Here is a 25076-nt window from a genome sequence, read left to right as displayed (position 1 = left end):
TTCCTGCTCAGCGGCGAGCCTGCTTCTCCCTCTCCCTCTGCCTCTCTCCCTGCTCATGCTCTCTCCCTCTCTCTCTCTCTCTGTATCTCTGTGTCTCAAATGAATAAATAAAAAAATCTTTAAAAAAATATATATATATATAAATTTTTAATCAAAGTAGCCAAGTTAATTGAATTTAACTTTAATAATTGAGTTTCCCTTGGGGTGCCTGGGTGGCTCAGTCGGTTAAGCATCTGCCTTTGGCTCAGGTCTGATATCAGGGTCCTGGGATTGAGCCCCGAGTTGGGCTCCTTGTTCAGCTGGGAGCCTGCTTCTCCCTCTCCCTCTGTTCCCCTCCCCTCTGGCCCATGTGAACACACTCTCTCTCTCCCTCTCTTAAGTAAAGAAATAAAATATTTTTAAAAAATCATTGAATTTCTCTTTAGCAAATTTAGTGGAGGTTGGGCATGTTTAAGAGGTTTTTTTTTTTTTTTGAGGCCATACCATTACTGATGTCAAGAGCACAGTTAATGTTGATTTGTGGTCTTAGAGTTGGGTGGTGACACGCAGGTCCTCCAGTTCTTAATCCACCAAACCCCGCCAGGTAGGTGAGCTGCCTCCAGGCATCCTTGGCAGTGCTGTCAGGCCTCTGCTTCAACCCTGTCCAGTGTGTCCTGGTTCCTGGTTCCTTTTTTTTTTAAATTCACATAAAGTTTAAGCAGTCAAGTGAATGAAAATATCAAAATTTTTGAGTTAGTGTATGGCAGCAGAAATTTAATTTTTGTTGCAAATCATACAGTATTTGGTGTTTCCATCACTGACAAGCTATGCTGCAGATGGAGCAATGGCGTTGAATCTCGATTCCTCAGGGTCTCGTTCCATAAACTTCTTACAAACTTCTATGGCATCCTCTAATAATGGGCATCACTAGTTTCCCCATGGTTAATTGGAAACGGTTTCCATCCATCTACTTCATAGAGATGCCCATCTACATGAACTAATGCAATAAAATGAAGATCTACTTTTTCATCTACACTTGGTGCCTCAGTCTGACCTTCATGGGCACTGGTCTCATGAGTGACTCGAATAGCGTCATAGTTCTCTAGGTATCTGGCTCGTTCTTCAGGACTCATTGACACAGACTCCTTGAGGAATTTTTCAGGGTTGATCCAGATTCAAAGTGCATCTTGTCTTTATTGTTGGCAATAGCATGGATCAGTCCAATTGTTCCACAGGCGTTGCTGACTGTAGGAGACAGCCCCTCCCATTAAGGGACAGCACTCCTTGTGAGGAAGTTCTCTTTCATAGTAAACATTGCTTTAATTTGTGCTGACATCTCCTAGTTCTGCCCTGAGGTTTTTTCTGGTTTTCTCAGAACATTTTTTTTTTTTTAAAGATTTTATTTATTCATGAGAGACAGAGAGAGAGAGGCAGAGGGAGAAGCAGGCTCCCAAGGAGCAGGGAGCCCGATGCAGGACTCGATCCCAGGACCCTGGGATCATGACCTGAGCCAAAGGCAGACGCTTAACCATCTGAGCCACCCAGGCGCCCTCTCAGAACATTTTTATAGCTCATTTTGGATGATCAAAAGTTCTAGACCAGAAATTTCAGCTTTCTAATTTAAACAATTTGAGCATTCCTCACAAATACAGTCATTTTCCCAGGATGAATAGGTGTTCCCAAGTAACAGGATTGTCAAATGATTCTGCCTTCCTTTATTTTTAGAAAAGGGAGACAACACTGGGCCAGGAGTGGAAATACCTGGTTCCTGGCCCCTGCTCTGCTCCTTACTGATTGGGTACTTTAGGCCAGTTCATCTCTCCGAACCTCAGTTTCCTTTTTTGGCAAAGTGAGGATAATGCCTGCTCCAGGTCCCATTCCATGGGGTCCTTTTGAGAATCAGATCCTTTTGTATTCAATCAATTTCCTCCAAGTATAGGATGTTCACTTCCTTGTTTTAGAATGGAACATTTTGAATCATAAATATGATTTAGCAGGAACTTAGATAACACAAGGTATGTTGAAAAGAACAGATGATGCTTTCTGGCATGTCTTGAAACTCAGTGAATATGGTGGGTTGACAATTTAGTTCATGCTTTTCTGTATTTATTATAGAGACTGAGAAGAATTTTAAAGAAATTCAAGAATAAATAAAATGTATGAGTTATACTGTGGAAACTAACAGATTTGTTGGCTTAAATTAACATTGCATACGTCTAGTCCAGGTCTGTGTAAAGATCTTGATTTGAGTTGGGCTCCCTGCTACAAATTAGAACCAAATCTAAATGCAATGAGTGGGGAGTATCATTTGCTAATAGACAATAATGACTTTAAGATATTAATGACTTGCTAATTTTTATGGGATTAATGCTTTTTATTCAGAATACTAATTTAAAATCACAGACAACACTACACCTATTAGAATTTATTTTAGCACGCTCTTTTCCTTTTCAATTTTTTTCAAACACTATCTCACCAACTGAAAGTGTGTTACTTATTGAGGAATTAATTCCAAGGTATGCAATGGGATTGTTTCACAGTTGTTTTTTGGGAAGTAATAAATATGAGTAAAAGGAAATAGTGATACAGTGTTTTAATTGAAATTGGTGCATGTGACACTAGTTTTGAACTTTGTGTGGGTGTGTAAATTACTGTTTTACAAGTAATGCTTAGTTCTTTTTTTTTTTAGATTTTATTTATTTATTTGTCAGAGAAAGAGAGCACAAGCAGGGGAAGAGGCAGAGGGAGAGGGAGAAGCAGGTTCCCTGCTGAGCAGGGAGCCCGATTGTGGGGGGGACAATTGCGGGGGGGGGGGGGGACGGGACTCAATCCCAGGTTCCTGGGGTCATGACCTGGGCCTAAGGCAGACGCTTAACCCTTAACCAACTGAGCCACCCAGGCATCCCATGTAACACTTAGTTCCATATGATAACCAGCTTTTCTTAAAACTCATGTCTTTTTTGGATAAAACTCTTACATCCTCCTTTAATATTATTTGAACTTTGAAAGGGAATGACTAAAAATCTATTAAAGTATATGTATTATGTTTCAGTAACACATTTTTAAAAAGCAAATCAAAGCAATTATACTTGATATGCTTTTTCACATGCTCCCCATTTGCCTCCCCTGCCCCTAAATCTTATGATTCTGGTATATTCTCCATTCCCTTGTTGAGATGCACTGCCTAGCATGTTATTGTAGGATTGAACGGATACATAATAAAATACAGCCTTAAGCCTCAAAAAGAATGCTCTTAGTACCCTTTGTATAATATGTATCACAACTATCTGATATCTGTATAAAGTATACATATTTTAAAAAGAATAACAGCCTTAAGTAGCTTTCTGTTACCAACAGGAGAAAGTCCAAGACCATAGCGTTTCTACTGGAAGACACTACTGGACCTGACTTAATACTTAGGAAATTTACACCTGAGGGGGGTGGAGGGGCGGGCGCCTGAGTGGCTAAGTTGGTTGAGCGTCTGATTCTTGATTTTGGCTCAGGTCATGATCTCAGTCCTGGGATCGAGCCCCATGCGGGCAGAGTCTGCTTGTCCCTCCCCGCCCCCTTTCTCCCCATTTGTGAGTGCTCTTTCTCTCAAATAAATAAATAAAATCTTTAAAAAAAAATTACACCAGGAAAACAGGTATTATATTTCCTTTGTTTATATCAGAAGAATACAAGGATCAACTAAGAAAAGCTGGGATTTGAATACACAAGTGCTAAGTGTTCTCAGAAGTTAATGTTAGGCATTCTAGTAGTTGTAGAGTTGTCTCACTGTGCTTTTAAGTTAGCATTTCCTAGTGATTAATGATGTTGAGTATCTTTTCATATGCCATTTGTATATTATCTTCAGTGAAAGGTCTCTTCAACTCTTGTACCTTTTTTTTTTTTTTTTTAAATTTAAGTAGGCTCTTTGCCCAGCATGGAGCACAATGTGGGGCTTGAACTCACAACCCTGAGGTTAAGACCTGAGCTTAAGAGTCAGATGCTTAACCTCCTGAGCCACCCAGGCGCCCCAACTTTTGTACCTTTTAGAAAAGATTGGGTTGTTCTTATTTTTGAATTGTAAGAGTCAGATCCAAACAATATCCATTACGTGCATTAGATTAATACGCTTTTAAAAAATCTTTTAATCTATAGATTCCTCATCTCTTTATTGTTTTCCTTGGATTAGGAAAACCCAGAACATGAGAAATTTTATAGGATAAATGGATTTTTCTAAACACAGCCCCCCAGGAGGTTGTTTGATATGTTTTTTTGTGTTCTGTATTTTTTGTAAACTAGTTGTGTAGGTCTAGAAACTTCCAAGTTTGATTTTTTTTTTTTGGTACTAATTTATGGGGAATGTAATGCACACCATCAGGAGGTATATAATATATGATTATCTGCCTTTTTGTGATGTTAAAATTGATCAGTTTGTTAAGGGTCGTCATTTGGATCATACTATAGTCCTATCAACCTTCCACCTAATGATTTTAGCAACATTGACAATCATTGCCTAGAGCCGTTGTTTCATTAGTACTTGCAAAATGGTGATATCTTACTTTTGTCATTTCTTCTTTGTTTATTAACTAGCATACTTACGCCAAGAAAAATTTTGCCTTGTCAACTATTCATTTGTTATGGGGCACTGTTTGCAAGTAATAGCAGGCTAAATGTAGATTTGTTTTTTTTCCCTTTGCTTACCAGTTTTCAGAGTAATACATTTTATACCATTCTTCAAAGGTTAACACAATTGTTTTGTTTTGTTTTGTTTTTTGAGATCATCATGAACACATGGATTTTAGCATACATGAATTTTAGCATACTTGTTTCAATGCCTTGTACTAATTCTTTTTGATGCTCAAATTGTCCCATCCTTGGTCAGTGGAAACCCCTTCAGGTTGGTTCTAGAGGACTTTTGTCTTTTTTTTTTTTTTTTTTTTGAGGGGGGGGAGAGAGAGAGAGAGAATCCTAAGTAGGCTACACACCCAGAACGGAGGCCGATGCAGGGCTCGATCCCACATCCCTGAGATCATAACCTGAACCAAAAGGAAGAGTTGGACACTTAACCGACTGAGCCACCCAGGTGCCCCAAGTTCTCGAGGCCTTTTGATATTTGCCTTGCCTTCTGGAATAACTAGATGTAACATGTTGTTGTTGGTGGTTGTTGTTTTTTTTTAATCAAAAGCTATTTACCCATTCTAGCAAGAGTGAGCACACCTAAATCTTGGTTTCTTGGGCCTAGCACTCAGATCTTGGTTTCTCATACCATTTTCTAATAAAAGGAACCACACTCCATGGAGAAATGTGTAATTCAGGAACTGGAACAGGAAATATACATAATGAATCTGGAGCATCATGTAGTGTCAGAAAGTAAGGTGATGCTCAAAAAAACAAAAAATAAATGCACACAATGATGGGGATATGTCAAAGGGACATGGGAGCCAACTGAAAGAGCTCCCAGTGGCCAAAGCTGGAAAAATTTGAGCAACGAAATAAATGAATAGTATCGGATTATACCCCAAACTATAAAGTAAATATCCGTGTGTCCATGCTGATAAAATAACTAAACAAATGGAGAAGAATAGGCAAATCTCCCAGGCAGAGGAGTTATAAATAATTTATGTAGATACCTCTCCCTCAAGGAGGTGGAGCATAATTCACTACTCCTTAAGTGTAGGCTGTCTGTGGTCACTCCCTTCCAAAGAGTACAGTGTGGAAAGGGGGAAGAAAGAGTAACTTGACAGTGAAGAGACCTGACAAATGCTGCTTCCAGCAGGTGAATAAAGTTAATATCAACGTTGATAAGTCATATTGAGAGTATACACCCAATGATGTGATGTGATGGGAAGGGCACTTCACCTCCATGGTCATCCTTCCTAAACCCTTACCTTTAGCCTAGAATGGGAAAACATCAGACAAATCTCAGTTGAGGGGTATTTAACAAAATACCTCATGAGCCCTCCTTAAAACTGTCAAGGTCATAAAAAACAAGGAAAGTCAGAAAAACTGTCATAGTCGAGGAGCCTAAGGAGACATGGCAATGAAATGCAGTATTCTGGATGGGATCCAGGAATAGGTGAAGGACACTAGACTAAAACTAATGAAAGTTGAATAAAGTATAAACTTCAGTCTGTAATAATATATCCATGTTGGTCGATGAATAGTGACAAATACACTATACTAATGTGGCATGTTAATAATTGGGGACTAGATGTGGGACAGACGCTTTTTCTAATGACTTTCTTTGTACTATCTTTGTGATTATTCTGTAAATCTAAAACTCTTCTAAAATTTAAAGTTTATTTAGAAATCTAAAAAGTTGTTTACCCTTTGGCAGTAACTTTAAGAGCTCATATTTATACAGTGCATCAGTGTCTTCAGACGCATTTACAATTCCTTTCTTTGAGTTTCTTCTCTAGTTTCTAGTTAGGCAAAGGAGTTCTTTTTTTATGAGCATTAAACTCATATCTAAAAAACACGTAGGACCTAGTACCACTGTTAAAACAGAACTGGGGTGGTAAAGATCAAGCTTTAAGAGTGATCTCTTTTGCACTGGCTGTTTTTCTTCAGTTTATTATTTCACCACCACAGAGGGGACGTGAGCACTGTGTGAAGACTTGCCTGAGTCTGGGGATCAGCACCGTGTCTCTGCTCAGACACCTCTCCCCCACCCCCGCACCCCCGTCCCAGCTGATGACCCTGGGGGGCAGGGAGGGGAGTCTGCTTTGCTGTGTATGACTCATGCAGCAGATGGGGTCCTTCATGTGAGAGGAGAGCCCTGAGGAGGAGCAGCCTTACAGGAAAGTCAGTCCAGAGAACCGCTGGGGATGTGCTAAGTGTGTGTTGTCTGTTAGGCATCCAAGTGGAGATCTTGGCTAGGATGTGGAGTAAGGGATTGAAGGGAAGAATTTGGAGGTCATCCATGTTTAGATTTCAAGATGAGACTAGATCACTAGGAAATCAGGTAGGATGAAGAGAGAAGGGTTGTGACTGAGCCCTGGCGCTCCCCAGCAGAGGATGGAGGAGGACGAGCTAGCAGAGAGAAGGCTGAGAAGAGTGCTGGAAATCACAGGTAGTGGGCGCTCTGAGTGCTGGCTGCTATGGCTCACACTGCCCTCCCCCCCATTCCTAGCCAGCAGCCAGCAGCCAGGGACTGACACCCAGGGGAGCACAGAGGCTGCCCCTTGCCTCAAAGCGGGACCACCTGGGGTGCACCCTCAAGCTCTCCTGGGATCAGGGTGAGTCAGCTGGTCCCTAACCAACACCCCTTCCTGCGAGCACTGAGGAGAAACCACAGTAAACCATTAAGTGCACAAGAATCCCTTTCTCAGGCTCGAACTAAAGATGCCAAGTAGAGAGGTTTATTGAGGAATGAGGAAAGCACCCTAGTAAGTGGCAGCTAGCTATTATTCCTCCTTTTCCCACAACAAAACCTCCCCTTTCCAGACAGCACGGGACTCCCTCACAGTGGATGCTCTCCCCACAGCGGGAGTACCCTTCCTGTCCCCTGCTCCATCAGGAAAGGGTGCTGAGTCTGGGCTGTGTCAGACAGAGGAGGCTGCCTCCTCCCCTGAGGCTCAGGGAAGTGATGAGAGCACAGGGGCTGGAGGAGAAGACCAGTGGAGGGCCCAGGCAGCACACAGGAGGGAGGTCTTAGTTCTGCCCACCAGACGCGGAAACATTGGCACGGAGGCGGTGACACTTGATTGCACATTGAAGGATATCCTGCACCAATTTCGAGGCTTACCTCGGGGCCCGTGGGGGAGAGGCCCCAACCTTAGCTCTAGCGGGCTCAGCTGTTTGGGTTTTACAGCCTCTTTTCAGAGCCACCTAAAGCCTCAGCTGCTTCTCTACAGCCTCACAGTGGCCTCCCATCTCGGGGGTTCTACAGGCAGGCAGCAAGTTGCCAAAAAGGAATGAAGAGGAGGACACAGGAATTATGTGAATCTACCCTAAGTTGATCACATCTTTTGGCCAGCCGGAATCCGCCACCTTCCTAATCTGTCCCATTCTTCTGGGGCTGCAGTCTGTGCTTCTCAAGGGCATGGCCGTGCCTTCTCTCTCTGCAGCCCTCACAAGGCCTTGTGTGGGGTGTGTTGCAGATGCCTCGTAATGACTCCTGGATCCCCAAGACTCGGATTTCTTCTTCGAGGAAATCATGAAGGCAGGTATAGTCGGTGGAGGCATGGCGTGGAACGGTCATTCTTTTCCCTAAGCCCAGTGGAGGAGACCAGGGAGAAGGAAAAAACCTTGGTATGTCTGATCAGAGCATGAAACTAAGACCTTCCAAGCCAGAGAGACTCTAAATCTGTGGAGATAAATAAAAACCAGAAACAAGATAAATCATTTTACACCTGTCAGATTGGAAAAAATTTAAGAGTCTGGCATCGCGTATAGTTAGGATATAGGGCCAAGGTGAAGTGCTGATAGGGTGTAAAGCGTTCTGGTCTCTAACCTGGTGAGGTCTGTAAGGGCAGAGCTGCACATGCCTTTAGTGCAGTTACCCCAAATGGCACTTGTGCACGGGGGGTTTGCAGCAGAACTTCCGTAAGCAGCCCTGTTAGTAAAAGCAGGAAGGAAGAGGAAGGCAGCCTAAATGTTTATCAGCAGGAGAACGGATAAATAAATTGTGGTAGATTCACACAGTGAACATCAATGAGTTAGAGCTGTCCATGGGGATGAACTTTACAACATGACACTGAGTTAAAGAACACATAGTTTTTTAAAGCTTAAAAATATGCAGAAATGTTCGTTTTAAAGCTGGATTATGGGCACATGGAAGGTTATTATCCCAGTTGCATTTCTTTGGTGTATGTTAAAATTTTTCTGTAATATTTAAAATTTAAAAAGAAAATATTTAAATGAGGATACATTCATATAATATGTAAATATAAAAATGCATGTGAATTGAAAACATGAACTACCCACGAAAGCATTTTTTTTTTCTTAGAGGAGGAACCCTGAGGTATAGGAAGAACACACAGGGTCTTTCAAATAGTCCTGCTGGTATTTTCCTAAGCTGAATGGGCAGAGTACTTTAAGGAGGTGAATTTTTAAAAAAATCTTTTATATATGTCATAAATATTGCCCAGTTTTTAAAAAGTCTTAAAAAAAGTTTGGGGAGATTTGTACCTTCTCTCAGCTCTACCTTTTTAATCTATAAAATAGGAAGGTTATAGTAACGGTAATACCTCCTTTTAAGATACTTACAAAGACAAAATAAGCTAATGTATGTGAAAAGGATGCAAACTATTGATTATCATTATTACTGCTAAGAGAAATTTTTCAAATTTCCTGTCAAGGGAGTATGAAAAGCTGAAATATGTTCATTGTGGGAAAATCAGAAGATGTAGAAATGTTCTGATAAAAATTGTAATCCACTAATGCTAACATTTTAGTTTATTTTTTCTTAATATGATTTTTGTTTCCTTCTGTCAGAACAGAACTTGTTGATAAAAGTTATTTCTCAGAAGTGTATGCATCTCAGGGGTATGATAGCAAGAGTACATGCTTATTAATAAGAAACAAAAAGTGAGGTAACTTCTTCGAGCGTTATGTCACGTCCTCCTTGAGGGCGGGGCATCTCTTCCATCTGTGTGTGTCCCTGTGAGCAGCACCCATGTGGTGCTGAGTGATAGGTGGCTACGGGCCAGTCTGGTTGACCTTGGGAATGGAGACAAGTGCCCGGAATAGGCAAGGAGACTGTGGCTCTGGCCTGGACCCTGACCCACCTGGAACCTGCTGTGTGACCTCAGGCAGGCCTCTTCACCCCATTAACCTCCCTTTCCTCCTTGTGAGACTGAATGGTTGTGTTAGCTCTAAATCGGCTAAAGCCAGTAACTACTGTCTACACCAAGTACACTTTTGTGAGAGTAAGTGAGAAGTGATGCTGGAGAAAACATGCTAGTTCCTTATGGTAAGGTGCTTTGAAACCTCAGTCAGGAGTGTTTGTGATTGAACATCCTTTCCAGTAAAATTTCTCTTCAGGAGATGGCAGCTGAGATTGGATGGAAAAGAAAGGAAATTAGAACCGTCAAGAGTATTCTTGCCACTGGATTTTGAGGTGTGTACAAATCAGTGGCTGAAAGTGGTCAGGAGATGAAGGGGCTGCATGTTGGGTTTTCTACAGACTGTTCATAGCATTTTATATATTGCTTTCATGGGAGACTCTTACTGACACTGAGTGGATCAGGCTGGGAATGGTGATTTTGCATTTCTGTCAGGAGACCTGGTAGAGTTCTTTGTTCGTAATGCAGCCCTGCCTGATGATATAGACTCTATCCAGTAAGAAGATGTGTTATTTCCCAACAAGAAGGTTTGGAAAACATCAGGAAGAAATGTGTAGCTGTGAGTTTCCTGCGCAGTGTCCTAGAGAAGCTGGGTCCGAGAAAGTCATCCGCCAGCGCATTCCCAGTCAGAACCATTCAGAGGCCCTGTGGTCCCTGGATTCTAGGCTCTGACCTCATTCCTTTATTGTCTCTGGCCATTTCCTTCTTGGAGTTCTTCATCAACAACTTGGAACTGGATGAATGCATGAATGCATGAATGGATTTGTGGACATTTAAGTGAGAGAAATAAGATTATAGGAATAAAAGCTCAAGTTTTTTTTTTTTTTTTTTTTTCAAATATGGTCAGTGTTTCAGTGGGCTTAACAAGAAAAATTTCTCCCACTCAGTAAGAAAAAAGACAACTGAATTAAAAAGGGGCAAAGGATCTGAATAGACATTTCTCCAGAAAAGATATATAAATGCCCAATAAGCACTTGAAAAGATGCTCAACATCATTAGCCATCAGAAAAATGCAAATCACAACCACTTCACATCCACTAGGATGGCTATACTAAAAAAGATATGATAGCAAGTATTGGAAAGAATGTGAAGAAATTGGAACCTTCACCACCCAGTGGTGCTGGGAATATAAGTTGGTGCAGCCACTTTGGAAAACAGTTCCTCTAGAAGGTAAACATAGAATTATCATTTGACCCAGCAACTCCACTCCCAGGTATATACCCAAGAAAAGGAAAACATGTGTCCGTACAAAGACTTGTACAGAAATGTTCATAGAAATATTATTCATAATATCCAAACAATGGAAACAACCCCGATGTTTATCAGCTGAGTGGATGGACACAGTGTGATGTATCCACACAATGGGATATTATTTGGCCATGTAAAGGAAGTAAGTCCTGTTATATGCTTACAACATGGATAAACCTTGAAAACATTATGCTGAGTGAAAGAAGCCAGACATAGAAGACCACATATTGTATGATTCCATTTGTATGAAATGTCCAGAATAGGCAAATCAGTAAAGACAGAAGGAAAATTAGTGATTGCCTAGGGCTGGAGGGAAGCATTGGGGGGTTGATGAAGATGTTCTAAAATTTATTGTGTTGGTTGCACAGCTCTGCAGATATAGTAAAACCATTAAATTGTACATTTTAAATAAGTGAATTGTATGTGAATTTTGTCACAAGCTGGTACCAAAAAAAAAAATCTCATTTGAACTGATCTTGATTTTTAAAAAAAGATTGTATTTATTTGAGAGAGAGAGAGAGAGAGCAGGAGTGGGGGGGGGGAGGAGAAGCAGACTCCCCGCTGAGCAGGGAGCCCCACACGGAGCTCGATCCCAGGACCCTGGGATTATGACCTGAGCCGAAGGCAAATGCTTGACTGACTGAGTCACCCAGGCGCCCCTCATTTGAACTAATCTTAACATCTTATTGTTGAGAGAGAATATTATAAAATTCTACAGAAATGTGGCCAGTCATCATTCAGGAATAGTTCCGTTTAGAAAGATTTGTGGAATGCCTACTGTGTGCCTGGCACAGTGCTGGGCTCCAGGAACGTGGAAGCAAAGAAGTTCTCGGGCGATGAGGAACCAAGATGTTTGAGGGAGTAAATGCAGGTTGTGAACAGTGTGGAAGGTACTGTGGAAGTGGCAAGAGGGAGCAGTGGGAATGTCAGGGAAGGCGTTACCACCAGTGTCAACGGGCAGAGGGGTATGTATTTTCGGGCAAAGGTGCCAGGAAGTATGTGGTGGTGGTGGTGATTTTTTAGGTACAGACTTGGGTGGGGAATGCAAGCAGCAGGAGGTGGGCGTGGGAAGAGGGACTGACTTTCCAACTCTTTATCTTCTATCAAAGAAGACGAAACTATACGTGTAAATGCTCTGCTGAACTAGTCTCTCTGTTCTGGAATATTTAGCTCACACTTGAATAACATGGTGTTCTCACTGATTGGGTGTTTGCTGTGTGCCTGGAACGGTGCTAAGTTCCTTTCTCAACATACTCCTCACACACATTAGAAAGATGTGTTGCTGTTGCCCCATGGGCAGAAGAGGACCCCAAGTCAGTCAGCGAGTTGCTCTGGTGAATGGCAAGGCCAGGACTCAGGTCCAGAGCCTGCACGTGCCCCCAGAGCACTTCCCGGCCCTTTGTGCTGGCAGGCGTCAGTCTGGAAAACCACTATGCCTGTTGAGTTTTTTCCCAGCTTCCATTTCAAGATGCTTTTGGTTCTTTGTTAGAATGATTAAATGTATCTAAAATTCATATCATTTCTAAAACTCGTTTTATTAAATGTATCTAAACTTAAGCTGGCACAGTTGAACTTATTTCTGTTTCACTTAACCAAAATTATAGAATAAGAAAAACTGAATGGTGATAATCACAGGGATTTATTACTTGAGCTATTTGTATTCAGCATTCATTCAAATTACATTCTTTTTAGGTTGAGGGAAATATTTCCAAGCATTGGTGATACTGGTCATTCACTGGGGTGGTTTCCTGTACATTTCTATAAAATAAAATTATATTTGTGTCTCCCAACACCATTTAAAAGATTTCTGCCTGAAAAGGTGAACATCTTTGAGATGGGTTAACTGACACTTGTTTCTTCTCCCTAAAAATAGATGGGGTGTAGGAAATGAGGTTACTTACTTACAGCATTAGATTTCATCCCAAATAGACTTTCAGCAGACCTGCCCTATATTTTTAATGTAGATTTCTATACCTTTAATAGTCCTCAATAAATATTTATTCATAACAATAACTAAAATGATAGAATGTTCATCTAACATTGGAGAGAGCGACAGGTTGGCATTTTTTTTGAATAATCAAAGACCTGCGTCAATATTTAGCTTATCTTCTGACTTTTCAGTAGAACATACCCTTCAGCTAGCGCCCTCAACGCCCGAGTTCTTTTGTGCTGAGAGTAAACTGGAGCCCCGTTTCCTTTAAGAAGAGAAGGGGAGCTCTGCCTTAGAATGCCTTGGCAGAGGTTGAACACCCCGCCACGTACTGCGGGCGGCTGGGCCCCTGGTTGGTAGTTTCTCAGCACTCTGGGATGTCCTGACGTTGCCAGCTTGACTGGAAGGACTTGGAGAACAGGAAATAAGCTGCTGGGAGATAAGGCAGGCAGCTATGAATTGTAGACGAGAGAGGAAATGAGAATTCTAATCCAGGGAAACAACATTAGCAGTTTGACTTTATTTTTAAACTAAGAATCACTGGAAAGATTTCTTTCTCTAATTTAGGGGAGCTACCCACCTATTCAGCCACACTGGTTAGAACTCACAGCAGAGGTGTGCAGATGGGGACTGCGTTCGCATCCACTGCTGCCTCTGCACTGATCAGGAACTACAAAAAGATGAAACTGAGTCTGTGAACCTTTTGTTTATTCAACAACTACTACTGTGTTGTCGTAAGACGCAGAAATCTTTAAAGTGAAAAATAACTAAAATATTTTTTGCCTTTGCTCTTTTGTGTCTGTGTCATGCTGTGACTCCATGGCTGTTTTCATGAAGAAGAGGGGTTTTACGATTGATGTTAACCTCATATTCAACCATACCTGGCAATGGATGTTCAAGGCAGAAAGGCAAAAGTATAGAAAATGTGACCAGCTTTTATTTTCTAAAATACGACACCTTGTCATCAAATGTTATCTATAGGGAAGGCCATAGCAGATGAATGGGCTCTGTGTTAACTTAAGGAAATAATTTAAAAACTGATCAGTTGTGTAATATCATGCATTATTTGTCCTATTCCCTCCTATGGTGGCCATTCTGAAGTACACTAGTGATTGTGGGCTTAAACAATAACTGTGTGTCTTTAAGGACCAAATTGGAGCCGCATGCACGTTTGTGGATTGCAGTGCTCGGGCCAAGTCATTGTGGATCTGAAAGAAGTTTATGAAGCTGGCCTTGATCGACTGTTTGGAAATTCTAAACTTTATGACACATTCAGTGTCATCTAAAGACGTTTGTTGTTGATGATGTTACTGGTTGTTTTTTAATTAGATCAGTGATTTAAATAGATAATTTTATTTTTATTTATTTAATAGAGAATTTAAAAAACTGGACTTAAAAAAATGAATCTGGGTTTGTCCCCCCCACCAATCCACCTGTGTTGAGGCCCCCTCTTGTGTATGTTCACAACTCTGTAACTGCATTTAGAGCACTATATTACGTCTGTTCAGTGAACTGAACTCCATGAGTGCAAAGATGTCTTAATCTCTATCCTCAGCACCTACAGTTCATAGTAGGGAGGCACGTAGTGTTGGCTGTTGTTAAAATGCCTTTGGGCATTGAAAATAGCCTTCTGGACGTAGTTTCCAATAACCTTTTATAGTTCAAAGATATAATTGAATAAGGATCATAACTTCTTTTTTTTTTTTTTTTTTAAAGATTTTATTTATTTGACAGAGAGAGACAACAGCGAGAGAGGGAACACAAGCAGGGGGAGTGGGAGAGGGAGGAGCAGGCTTCCTGCTGAGCAGGGAACCCAATGCGGGGCTCGATCCCAGGACCCTGGGATCATGACCTGAGCCGAAGGCAGACGCTTAACGACTGAGCCACCCAGGCGCCCCAAGGATCATAACTTCTAATTATGTATTACTCTTTGGCACAACACACTCAGAATTATTGTGTGTCAGTATTCAAAGATGAGCCTGCCTCTCTCCCTTTCCTCGGGTGCACAGCTCAGTGGGGAGGTGTGCACATAAACCAGGGGTTAGGGAGGATGGGGTACGTGTTGCAATTACAGAGCTGTGACCAGAGTGAGGCAGCAGGTCCAGCAGAGAGAGAAAGTGGGATGGGGCTGCTGAGGGCGTGGTTGGCAGCCGCATCCATGAAGGCTGACTTTGGCAGGGGAGCCATCAACTAGGTGAGATTTGCCTGGTGATTGCCAGGTCTCAAAGGATTGCAGCCTCACAGCTGTTTTTTGATTCTTTGCAGAGTTGTAAAAAAAGAGCTACAATACCCTTACATTTCAAAGGGGTAATAATTTCCTCTTAGATTTTATTACGCAAGTGTGGCAGACCAAGGCTGGGGGCCTGTCCAGCTCTCTGGTACCTGAAAACCAATGGAAAGACTGAGAAGCAATAGGACTTTTGTGTTAGTCTGTGGTTTGGATGCAGGGGGGCATGAGGAGGGGTCTGGCCATTGGAGAGGTCCTTGACAGTTTGTCCTTGGCCTTACTTGCTTGCTGTTTTAGAATGTGGAGACCGGGGACACCTGGATGGCTCAGTCAGTTAAGCGTCTGCCTTCGGCTCAGGTCGTGATCCCAGGGTCCTGGGATCGAGTCCCGCATCGGGCTCCCTGCTCCGCGGGGAGCCTGCTTCTCCCTCTGCCTCTCTCTCTCTCTCTGTCTCTCATGAATAAATAAATAAAATCTTTAAAAAAAAAAAAAAAGAAAAGAATGTGGAGACCATTTACTCTGGTGCTGCGTGTTCATCAGGGTTATGAAGTGAAGTCCTGGGGGAGGACAGGGGATTCAGATCTTTCTTATGAACAGCAGCTGTGCTCTGGCTGGGTAATGACAGTGCTCGTTTGACTGACACACATTATTAGTATATGTCTGTGCATCCATGGATGTTCTGACTACCAGATGGACTTTTGACTTCCCGAGTGTGGGGTCTGGTGTTCTCCATCTGGGCATTGGTCATGTAGTGTCACACAGTGTGAACCTAGTAAGTACGAACCAGATGTCTGACTGAATGAATGAATTCCTCACTCTCACCAGCATAGGCCAGTCAGGTGACACTGGGGGAACATTTCCCACAGTGAAGGCAGGGTACTGTTTTGTGGTTCATGAGTTCCCAGGACCACTTCATAGCCCTGTGTACTTACTGGTTTTATTGGACTCTGTGAGCCCTGCCCTCGGGCTCCTTGGGCATTTACCTAATCCCACAGAACACCTACCAGAGGGGCCACCTTTTGGATGAGGGAGTGATAGTTGAGAAAGATGAGAGTGATTTGTCCAGGATCAGAATTTTTCAAAGTAAAAAATTAAGTTGTTATACTCACAAATTTTGAAGCTTATAATTTCTTCATATTTCCTCTGTGATAAGTACTACATGGCTGAGGCATAGCAACTGTATTTTTTTCCAAGTTTTCTAGATGCTGAACTGTTCTTGCACTTGTGGGAATGGGCATTTTTGTGCCACAGCTTATTGTTTGCTCAGGTGTCTGCCATTTATCAGGAAGCCTTGTCATGGGGGTCTAGTTCCCTGTGATTCTGCGACCTGTGGGTTGTGCCCTGTGCTCTCTGCTAATCCCCACACCTGCCCTCAGCCATTCATTCCCCTTGACAATGCCTTCTCTTTAGTTCTGAAGTCTCATCTCTTCAGAGACATTCTTCTGGCCTGCTGCTTCATTACCTGTGGTAAATATCTTCTTGGTTATTTTCTAGGTTGTGCTGGTGAGGTGGAATGAGCCATACCAGAAGCTGGCCACGTGTGACGCAGATGGAGGGATATTTGTGTGGATTCAGTACGAAGGGAGGTGGTCTGTGGAATTGGTCAACGACCGAGGGGCTCAGGTGAGTGGGCAGGAGTGTCTTCCAGTGAGACATTGCTGGAGAGAGAATGCAGAGCGTGTATTCCAGGACAAATGGAAGCTCCTTCCAGAAATAGGTGGAGTAGAAATAAATAAAACTAGAATCCTGCTTCTCATTCCTCTTGAGTATATCACTTGATAAAAAGAGAAAGATCATACTTCTCTATTCAACTATTCTGCTGTTGTGAGAACTCTCCAAGTTTTAAGCTTTAATTAAACCTGTGAAATCATTTTTTACCATTCATTGTTGTGATTACATGTTAAATTTGGATCTCTGAAGTCCTTAGGGCATATCACTTCTTTGCTCCCTTTGAAAGATACTTTCCCTGTGTTGTAATCTTCATAGTTCTCTGGCAGGGAGCTCCACACGAACTGTTCTCACAACCTCCTCATCAAGCTGAGTTTTTAACACTCTCTTCTGTCAGGTTTCAATTAGCGTGGCCACCTGTTGTCATCCTTCAGCTCTTCCTTTCTGATACAAATTTGTCTCTGCTCTGAGGAAAACAGGCACTCCAGGGACTCCCTGCTGAGTGATGCTATTTTTAAACCTGCTCCAGAGATTCTTCTGGTTTCTGGTACAGATCTGGCTCTTCCCTCTTCCCCCTGTGATGATGGGCCGTGTGGAGCTCCGCGTCTCCTCTCATGTACTTAGGAACACAGGTCCCATCCCCTCTGGCTTCAGAACCAAGTCCTCAGGGGACCTTTCTCCATGAGGGCTGTCTTAGATTGTTTTACCACTCCAGGGATGGTTTCCTTGTGACTGCCTTTCTATACATTTCTCAGGAAGTGGATTCTCACCCTCTTTTCTCCCATCTGTTGCTTAAATAAGCTACAAGCTCCCCAAGTCTAAAAATATGACCAGTGAAGTGACACAAAATTGCAAGGAACAAAGATATCATTAGCAGTTACTATTATACTAAGGGTCTTTGTAAGTTGTCATCACAGAAGACAAATCTACCTCTAGGTAAAATAGAACATTCTCTTTTGTGTGAGTTCATGTATTTGGTAGAGTAAATGTGATAATTTTGACTGACTCTGAAAAGGCCTCATCAGTTGCCTGTATACCTCCATGGAGTGAAAAAAGGAATAGGTAGAACCTACCTGTGACTACTAACCAGCCATCTGGATACAGAGCCACAGATGAGGAAATCCCCATGACCATGAGACGTTCATGCTACCTGGAGGGTAGACATTGTGGTCAAGAGCATGAGCTCTGGAGTCAGACCACACAGACCAAGAGTCTCACTCCATGATTTCTTAGTAGGAGATACTTATTTTCTGTGCCTCAGTCTTCTCATCTGTTGTATAGGGACTCTAATGCTACCTGCCTCAGAGGATCACTAGGAGGATTAAATAAGATTGAACGTAGAAAGTACTTCGGACACTGTACCTGATAGTTGTCACCTCATACTGCTCTAGTGCCTATAGTATCTGAGGCACTGCGACCTCGTACCCCTAACCACAGCCATAATGTCGGGCGTCTGGGTGGCTCAGCTGGTTGAGCGTCCGACTCTTGGTTTCGGCTTGGGCTGTGGTCTTGGGGCTGGGAGGCTGGGCCACACATTGGGCTCTGTGATCATTGGGGAGTCTGCTTGAGATTCTCTCCCTCTGTTGCTCCCCCAACTCGCACGCGCATGCTCTCTCTCTCTTTCTCTCTCTCTCTCTAAAATAAATAAAATCTTGGGGCGCCTGGGTGGCTCAGTTGGTTAAGCGACTGCCTTCAGCTCAGGTCATGATCCTGGAGTCCCGGGATCGAGTCCCGCATCGGGCTCCCTGCTTGGCAGGGAGTCTGCTTCTCCCTCTGACCCTCCTCCTTCTCATGCTCTCTCTCTCAAATAAATAAATAAAATCTTTAAAAAAATAAATAAATAAATAAAATCTTAAAAAAAAATAGTAGTCATAATGTCATCACCAAGACTGTCTTCAGGCCTTGAGGCAGCAACACTTTGTGGCTTTCTGTGGAGAGACTTCTCTGAATTTGTCTGTAAGGGAAACTAAAATGCTCTCATTCTCCCATCCACCAGAGCATGAACTCATTTCCTTAGGTCCAGCGATCGAGTCAGACATGTCTTCAGACTTTGGACAACTAAAGGTCTCTAAAGCATTGCTCTGAGAAAGACCACAAAGAGGAGCTAGGACAGACTCTGACTAGGTGCTCGTCGTTTTCATGTGTTGTCTCTCAGTCTCCACAGGAACCCTACTGGGCAGATGCCATTCTCAGTTAATGGAAGGAACAAACCCTGATCAGGGAGGTTGAGTAAGTTGCCCAGGGAACTTCATGGGTGGTGAAGCAGAATTTGAGGCCAGGTTTGGGTCCAGAATACTCTGTCACACTGTCTTCTTCCCAGACAAGACACTTTTTTCTCTTTTAGCAGAAGTGCATGTATTCATAGTATAGCCAAAAGAGCTCAGACTTCATTACCGTTAGAGAGTCCAGCCCCACCAGCCAAGCGTTGCTGCCACCACACTGTTTTCTCCTGACGGTAGCCTGTCTGAGGACGGAACCTTCTGTCATCCCCACATAGCAGCTGTGTGGTTTCCACTACCACCATATCCCCCAGCTTTTCTTTTCATTGAGAATTTGGCACAAAAAAGCATTTTAGAAACAAGAAAGGGAGGATGAATTCAGACCTGGAGGTGAATAAACTCATATGGACCATAGAACACCTGGAAGCACCTGGAATCTCACAAATGCCTATCCCTGCCATGTTCAAAAAGTAATCACTGTACCTGTGATCTGATCTAGACTTTTTTATAATTTTGTTGTATGGAACTCTGATTCTGCAAACCTTGAAACCCATTGAGCAGTTGTCAACAGTGAATACTTCTTTCTCGGGAAGATTTGGTTGCTTTGAATTGTGTTGGCATCAGAACTTACCTGAGTAGAGAAACATCATGCCCTGGGGATGATGACTCACTGGTTGAAGAAGTACTGGCCGTCTGTGCCCCTGAAACAATGCCTGGTAGGAGGAAGGACAGTTTTGTGGCTTGGATGAGGAGGATCCTTAAAATCTGCTCAGAGAAAAATAAGACTTTTTAGAGGAAGTGCCAGGTGATGCATGTTACACAGCATGACTTGCAGTGTTATAAAGGAATCAAACGTTTGGCCAAAGCTAAGTGATGCTTTAACATTTTTTTTTTCAGGAAATGATTATGAATCCTTTATTTCGAAAGCGACTCTGGAACAGTGCGTGCGTTATTGTGTAGGATTAGTCACCAGGGTGGCTGTGCCCCGCGCACGCATTGGCCGTTGTGGTGAAAGCTGCCTCGGGCCGAGCTCTGACCAGGCTGATGCTCAGACGCAGTTAATCCGTGTCTGACACCGTGCTCGGTGAGGCAAGAGCACACAGCCTCTGCCACTGAAAGCCAACCACAAGGAGGGGGGCTTCCTGCTTATTTTCTTTACAGCACTGGGTATCAGTTCCCTTGTTCTTGTTTTTCCAGTTGTGGTATATTCTTAACACTCTACGCTGACCTAATTTAATAAACCCAGTGAGTTCACATCCTTTGTTATCATTTTCTCTGACTGCATGACCGACCGGTGGTGTCTTGGGGAAGCTTCTTTTCACTGGCCATACCCTTCCACCCTCTAGTAGGATGTTTTTCTTTTTAGTACAGATCTCTTCCAAGATGAATGAGTTAGAATGCATGTAAATAAGTAGCATTACTTTTGCAAAATGAAAAGACTTTAAATTTTATTGCAGAATTAATGTTATCTCTAAAAAATGTTTTTAAGTTTCTTAAGAAAAACTAAATAGTGTAATTAGTTGAAACATAGAGTCAGTGAAACCAGGGTTTTGAGTTTACCCTACTAAGCAAACAACTTTTTTCAGTAACCTTAGACCAGCTGTTGAAGAGCTATTTCACAAATCATGCTATTGTCACGGTGGAGACATGTTAACCACTGAATACAAACCTGTAACCCCTGCTGGGAAAAGAGCAAATGTTATGTCCTCTTGGTGTTTGTCCATTTATTTTATTTTTATCTGAAATGTGATATGTCCAGTAATGTCACCGATTTTAAAGAAAGTTAAACATTTCCAAGTAAAAGCAACCTAAAACAGTTTTATGAATGAAAAGGTAGGTATAACTATAGAGATTACCAGGTAATCAAAGGTAATTAAAAGGTAATTCAGTGGGGGAAACAGTAGTCTTTTTTTTTTATTGAGCTGTAATTGACACATAACATTATATTAGTTTCAGGTATACAGCATAACGATTTGATATTTGTACATACAGTTGACCCTTGAACAACTACAGTTTGAACTGCATAGGTCCAGTTACACGTGGGTTTTTCTCAACACAGTACAGAGAGAAGGGCGGGTGGTCGAGCTAAGATGGTGGCATAATAGGAGGACCCTAGGCTTGCCTCGTCCCTCGAACACAGCTAAATAATTATCAATCAAATCATTCTGAATACCCAAAAAATCAACCTGAGAACTGACAGAACAAACTGTGCAACTAGAGGGAGAAAAGAGGCCACATCAAGGAAGGTAGGAAGTGTGGAGACATGGTTTGGAGGAGAAACAGATTGCTGGTGTTGCAGAAAGGAGGGAGCCCTGGTCTCAGAGAAAGGTGGGAGAGAGAAGAGTGCATGGGATTGTACAAGGAGAACACATCCCCAAAGCCATTGGCTGGGAAAATGAGAGAGGCTGATTTTCATGATTTTTTGCAACCAGTGGGGCTCAAAGACTGGAGTTTTAGAGGTGGTGGCATGGCTGGGATAGAGCCTTGAGGGTGCTGCCTTACTCCTGCAGAGAAGGCAGGCAGGGAACCCGAGGCAGATGGCAGGATCTGAGGCTCACCTAAGACGCACAGGGAGAAACTGTCCCCCCTTCTTAGAGCGCCTCTGTGAGAGGTAGCATTGCCTCTCTGGGGACAAAAGAGCCGGTGGGTGCCATTTCCCTCCCCTGCCCCTCAGCATAGGCTCAGAGACACTTGCTGAGGGCGGCTAACCTGGACACTAGCTCTTTAGCCTGCTTTGCTCCAAATCCCATGCCCGCATGCTCTGGTGTGACTGCCTTTCTGGGTCAAACCTGCATCATCCCAGCACAGTGAGACCCTCCACCACAAGACCAGTGCAGGTCCCCATCACACCAGGTCCCTAAAGTTCGGAGTTTTGAAAGTCAGCCAGCTTAGCTGGGATAGAGCCCAAAGTGCACTGCACTGCTCCAGGCAGGCAGGCAGGCAACCTAGAGACAGTGTGAAAACAGCAATATGAAAAACACATGGACGCATGAAGGAAAATTATTTGCTCTTCTGGGAGGGCTTCCCTGAGAGCAGCGAGCATGTGCTCCCCTCGCCCAGGACAAAGGAGCTGGCTGGCTCCATTCCCCTCCCCCGCCCCTCTGCATAAACCAACCTCAGTAAATAGCACAGTGCCAACACTGGCTGACTACCCTGCTAATGCCAAGCCCTGCCTCCCACCCCCCTCCCCGCCCCACACTCTGCTGGTACTGCTTTTCTCCACCAAGTGTGCCTAACGATGAGCACAGTGGGTCCCTTCCCCAGAAGACCAGCAGAAACCCACACACACACCATGTCTACCAACCATCGTGTTCTGCAAGCCTCCTTTTCTAGTGGAAGTGGCATCTGGTCTCATTTAACAAGCAGACCAGAGTACACACACTTAAAACTCACCACACTTTGGCCAAGGTCCGAACACTGTCCATTGCAGACAAGGAGAGCCTCTGTAGATGACTGACCTGAGGGATAGAGCAGCCAGAACACAGCAGCAGTGCACATACAGCACACACCAGAGACACTTCCTGAAGCAGTGGGCCCTAGACATTGTATGACCTCTTCTTCATAAAGCCATTACTCTCAGGAGCAGGAAACATAACAGGATTTTCTAGCACAGAGAAGACAGAGACCTAGACAAAATGCCAGGACAGAGGAATTCATCCCAAAGAAAGAACAAGAAAATGTCACGGCCAGAGATCTAATCAAAACAGATTTAAGTAATATGCCTTATGCAGAATTTAAAGGAACAGTCATAAGGATACTCACTGGGCTTGAGAAAAGCACGGAAGAACTCAGGGAGACCTTTACCACAGAGATAAAAGAGCTAAAAAACAGGCAGAAATGAAAAATGCAATGTCTGAGATTCTAAACCGACTGGATGTCATGACCACAAGGATGGAAGAAGTAGAGGAATGAGTAAGTGGTATAGAAGATAGAATTACAGAAAATAAGCTGAACAACAACAAAAAATTATGGATCACAAGAGTAGACTTGGGGAACTCAGTGATTCCATCTAACCTAGTAACATTCATGTCATAGGAGTCCCAGAAGAAGAAGAGAGAGAAAAGGGGGCAGAAGGTTTATTTGAGGAAATCATAGCTGAAAACTTCCCTAATCTGGGGAAGGAAACAGACATCCAAATCCAGGAGGCATAGAGAACTCCCATCAAAATCAACAAAAGCAGGCCAACACGAAGACATATTGTAGTTAAATTTGCAAAATATAGTGATAAAAAAATCCTAAAAGCAGCAAGACAAAAGCAGTCCCTGACTGACAAGGATAGACCCAAAGATTAGCAGCAGATCTCTCCACAGAAACTTTGCAAGCCAGAAGAGAGTGGCATGATATATTCAACATGCTAAGTGGGGAAAAATCTCAATCCAACAAGACTATCATTCAGAATAGAAGGATAGATAAAGAGTTTCCAAGACAAACAAAAACTAAAGGGGTTTTTGACCACTAAACCAGCCCTGCAAGAAATATGAAAGGGGACTCTTTGGGAAAGAAAGACCAAGAGTGACAAAGACTAGAAAGGACCAGAGAAAATGTTCAGAAACAACAACAAAACAAGTAATAAAATAGCACTAAATACATATCTACTGATAATTATACTGAATGTAAATGGACTAAATGCTCCAATCAAAAGACATAGGGTGTCACAGTGCATAAAAAAATCTGCCTACAAGAGATTCATTTTAGACCTAAAGATACTTGCAGGTTGAAAGGGGATGGGGAAATATTTATCATGCAAATAGGTGTCATAAGAAAGCCAGAGTAGCAATACTTATATCAGACAAGCTAGATTTTAAAACAAAGACTATAACAAGAGATGAAGAAGGGCACTATATCACAATAAAGGGGACTATCCCGACAAGAAGATCTAACAATTATAAATACTTATGCCCCCAACTTGGAAGCATCCAAATATATAAAGTGATAACAAACATAAAGGAACTCATTGATAATAATAATAGTAGGGGACTTTAACAACCCACTTACATCAATGGACAGATTGTCTAAGCAGAAAAACAAGGAAGCAGTAGCTTGGAATGACACACTGGGCGAGATGGGCTCAACAGATATATTCAGAACAGTCATCCCAAAGCAGCAGAATATACATTCTTTTCAAGTGCACATGGGACATCCTCCAGAGCAGATCACATACTAGGTCACAAATCAGGCCTCAGCAGGTACAAAAGGATTGAGATCATACCATGCATGTTTTCTCACCACAACGCTATGAAACTTGAAGTCAGCCACAAGAAAAAATTTGTAAAGACCACAAATACGTGGAGGTTGAACAACATGCTACTAAAGAATAAATGAGTCAACCAGGAAACTAAAGAAGAAATTTGAAAACTACGTAGAAAACAAATGAAAATGAAAATATGGTGGTTCAAAACCTTTGGGCTGCAGCAAAAGCAGTCCTAAGAGGGAACTAAATATCGGCCTACTTCAAGAAGCAAGAAAAATCTGAAATAAACAACCTAACCTTACACCTAAAGGAGCTAGAAAAAGAACAACAAATGAAGCCTAAAGCCATCAGAAGGGAAATAATGAAGATTAGAGCAGAAATAAATGACATCAAAAAAAAAAAAAACAACAACAGTGGAATTAAGCAATGAAAGCAGGAGCTTGTTCTTTGAAAAAAGTAATAAATTGATAAACCACTAGCCAGACTTACCAAAAAGAAAAGAGAAAGGACCCAAATAAATAAAATCACAAATGAGAGAAGACAAATAAAAACTAACACCACAGAAATACAATTATAAGAGAATATTATGAAAAATTATATACCAACAAATTGGACAATCTGGAAGAAATGGATAAATTTCTAGAAACATATAAACTACTAAAACTGAAACAGGAAGAAATAGAAAACTTGAACAGACTGATAACCAACAAAGAAATTGAATCAGTAATCAAAAATCTCCCAACAAACAAAAGTCCAGGGCAAATGGCTTCACAGGGGAATTCAACCAAACATTTAAAGAAGAGTTAATACCCATTCTTCTCAAACTATTCCAGAAAAT

General features: G+C 42.4%; 1 protein-coding gene and 1 pseudogene across 1 annotated transcript in view; one reads left to right on the top strand and one right to left on the bottom strand.

Moving 5' to 3' along the window:
* TULP4 (TUB like protein 4) overlaps positions 1-25076 on the top strand; it is a 168845-nt gene that overhangs the window by 72666 nt on the left and 71103 nt on the right. The window contains exon 2 of the mRNA XM_021693385.1: positions 16655-16783. Coding sequence (XP_021549060.1) covers positions 16655-16783 — 129 coding nt within the window. The remainder of the gene's footprint in view (positions 1-16654; positions 16784-25076) is intronic.
* LOC110583121 lies at positions 805-4839 on the bottom strand (annotated as a pseudogene).

This window comes from Neomonachus schauinslandi, chromosome 8, assembly GCF_002201575.2.
Source record: "Neomonachus schauinslandi chromosome 8, ASM220157v2, whole genome shotgun sequence".
NCBI classification, from domain to species: Eukaryota; Metazoa; Chordata; class Mammalia; order Carnivora; family Phocidae; genus Neomonachus; species Neomonachus schauinslandi.
The sequence above is the reverse complement of the archived record's forward strand: the minus strand, read 5'-3'. Positions and strand labels throughout refer to the sequence as shown.